Source organism: Octopus bimaculoides, chromosome 5 (genome assembly GCF_001194135.2).
Source record: "Octopus bimaculoides isolate UCB-OBI-ISO-001 chromosome 5, ASM119413v2, whole genome shotgun sequence".
Lineage (NCBI taxonomy): Eukaryota > Metazoa > Mollusca > Cephalopoda > Octopoda > Octopodidae > Octopus > Octopus bimaculoides.
In genome coordinates, this window is record NC_068985.1 from 16,938,094 (window position 1) to 16,940,544 (window position 2,451).

Below are 2,451 nucleotides of genomic sequence, written 5' to 3' on the forward strand. Positions count from 1 at the left end.
TATATATATACAGTGGGGGGAGATAAATATTCGTACATGGCAAAATTATTTATTTATTTAATTTCTAAGGAACATAAATGGAATATACCAATACTATATTTGCATATACATACATAAACTAAGAATATGCAAAAGAAACTAATAAATTATAGTAACTAATGAATTTATATACAATTATAAATATTTAGGGGTGAAAAAGGTATTCGTACAGAATAAATTTATGAGTTTCTATGTCACAAAATACTGTTAAAATTTTTTTTTTTTTACTAGAACTTTCTCGTTTGTTCCAATAATCTTATCAGTGGTCATTTTTAAGTGTCAAAATGCTATCTTCTTCATTCAGCACTAAGACAACATAAAATAGCGTTGTAATAATGGCGTAAAGTAAAGAACTCACAAATTCAGTGATGGTGGCGGTGGCGGTAACCGTAATGGCAGTAGAAGCAACAGTGATGTTTAGTCACTGGTCAGCTTTGACTAAGCAAGTCTTTGATCAAAAAGCATTCTAGCTATGACTGTCTGAAATTTTTTTCAGGCACTTGACTTTATTACCCAATGCATTTATCCTTTTTTAAGATGTTTAGGTTCTAATAATAATAAGATTTCGACTGCTGTTTCTAGACAGTTGAGTTACCACCTATATTTTATTTCATTTGCTTATGATATCTGAGTTGTTGTTGTTGTTGTTGCTGTCATTGTTCTCATCATTGTTTAGCTACAGATCAGCTTCAGGTAAACATATGATTCCGTCTTTTTGTATATATCAGTCAACATTTGCAATAGAAATATAAGTTAATGAAGTGGATATATATGCCAAAGTGGTAAACCTTATACACTGTGAGTCATCAAGAGTCTGTATGTGTTTGACCAACTAGAAATAACAACCAAATCTCCCTCACATCAGACACTTCCATCTTAACCTTTAGCATACTGTAGGTGCATCATATCACTATGAGTTTTCTCCCTCTCAATACAACACAATGCACCTACATTTACAATTTGTATAGCAGCATGACGTGTCTAAGCATGCTAAAGGTTAAACAAAGAAGCTTCTATGTGGTTATTTGACTTTCCCAAAATAGCAGCCAAATCTTCCTCAAGCCTTAATATTTTAAAGAAAGGACACAGAGTCATATAATTGTAAATAGCCCTTAAAATAGGATGAATGACACAAGTGGAAGGCTTTTAATTACAAGCTTGCTTCACAAAAGTTGTTCTAGAGCTAAACACAAACAGCTTAAAACATTTAGGTTTTTAAATATCTAAAACAAAGTTTAATTTACCTGGAATTGCATTATTTTCATATTTAAATACCTGACTCCAATAATATCCACCTTGTTTTTCCATCAGCAGTCTGATCTGATAACAGAACAATATTTAACTGTTTTCAAATTTTGGCACAAGGTCAGCAATTTGTGGGGACGGGGGCAAGTCAAAGTGTTCAGCTAGTACTTATCGTATTGACCCCAAAAGAATGAAAGGCGAAGTCGACCTTGGTGGAATTAGAACTTCTGCCAATAGAAGAACAATATGTGTGAAATAAAAATTTAATACACATGGAGTCCCCTAGTACAGTGCTATTCATAGTGGTGGTCCACAGACTAGTGCCGGTCCACGAGCCATCAGAGTGTTTCCAGAAGAGAAAGAAACATTATAAAATGCTTATAAAGTGTTTATGTAATATTGTATTATTTGTAAGTCGGCGAGCTGGTAGAAACGTTAGCACACTGGGTGAAATGCTTAGCGGTATTTCATCTGTCTTTATGTTCTGAGTTCAAATTCTGCTGAGGTCGACTTTGCCTTTCATCCTTTCGGGGTCAATAAATTAAGTACCAGTTGCATACTGGGATCGATCTAATCGACTGGCCCCACTCCCCCAAATTTTCAGGCCTTGTGCCTAGAGTATTATTTGTTTATAGAATAAATATGATAAAAAAATTGTCAACTGTTATTGCATTCATTATGTATATTGTTTCCGATATAAATTAATATTACTGAGAAATATTACCAGTCCCTGGCACATTGGGTTAAAAAAAAAAAAACTGCCAGTCCGCCATATCAGATAGTTTGAGAAACACTGTCCAAGCAGACAGTTGATTCAAGGGAGATAATTATTTCTTCATACTATATTTGATGGGATTTAGAAATTAGAATTTGAAATTAAGGAATGAAGGAAAGATACAAAAAACACTCATTATTCTTTTATTCTTTTACTTGCTTCAGTTATTAGACTGTGGCCATGCTGGGGCAACGCTTTGAAGAATTTTAGTTTGAATGAATTGATTCCTGTACTTTTATTATTTTTTTTAAATCCTGGTTCTTATTCTATTGGTCTCTTTTGCCAACCCACTAAGTTATAGGTACGTAAACACACCAACATCAGTTGGGAACAAACAAAGACACAAAGACACACACGGACATAGATATATACATACATACATACATATATAT

At 33.4% G+C, this 2,451-nt stretch overlaps 1 protein-coding gene across 2 annotated transcripts in view; it reads right to left on the reverse strand.

Moving 5' to 3' along the window:
• The window catches only part of LOC106868403 (uncharacterized), a 98,213-nt gene that overhangs the window by 13,574 nt on the left and 82,188 nt on the right, over positions 1-2,451 (reverse strand). For both annotated transcript variants that reach the window (XM_014913657.2, XM_014913640.2), the window contains one exon: positions 1,284-1,359. In XM_014913657.2, the coding sequence (XP_014769143.2) occupies positions 1,284-1,359 (76 nt within the window). The remainder of the gene's footprint in view (positions 1-1,283; positions 1,360-2,451) is intronic.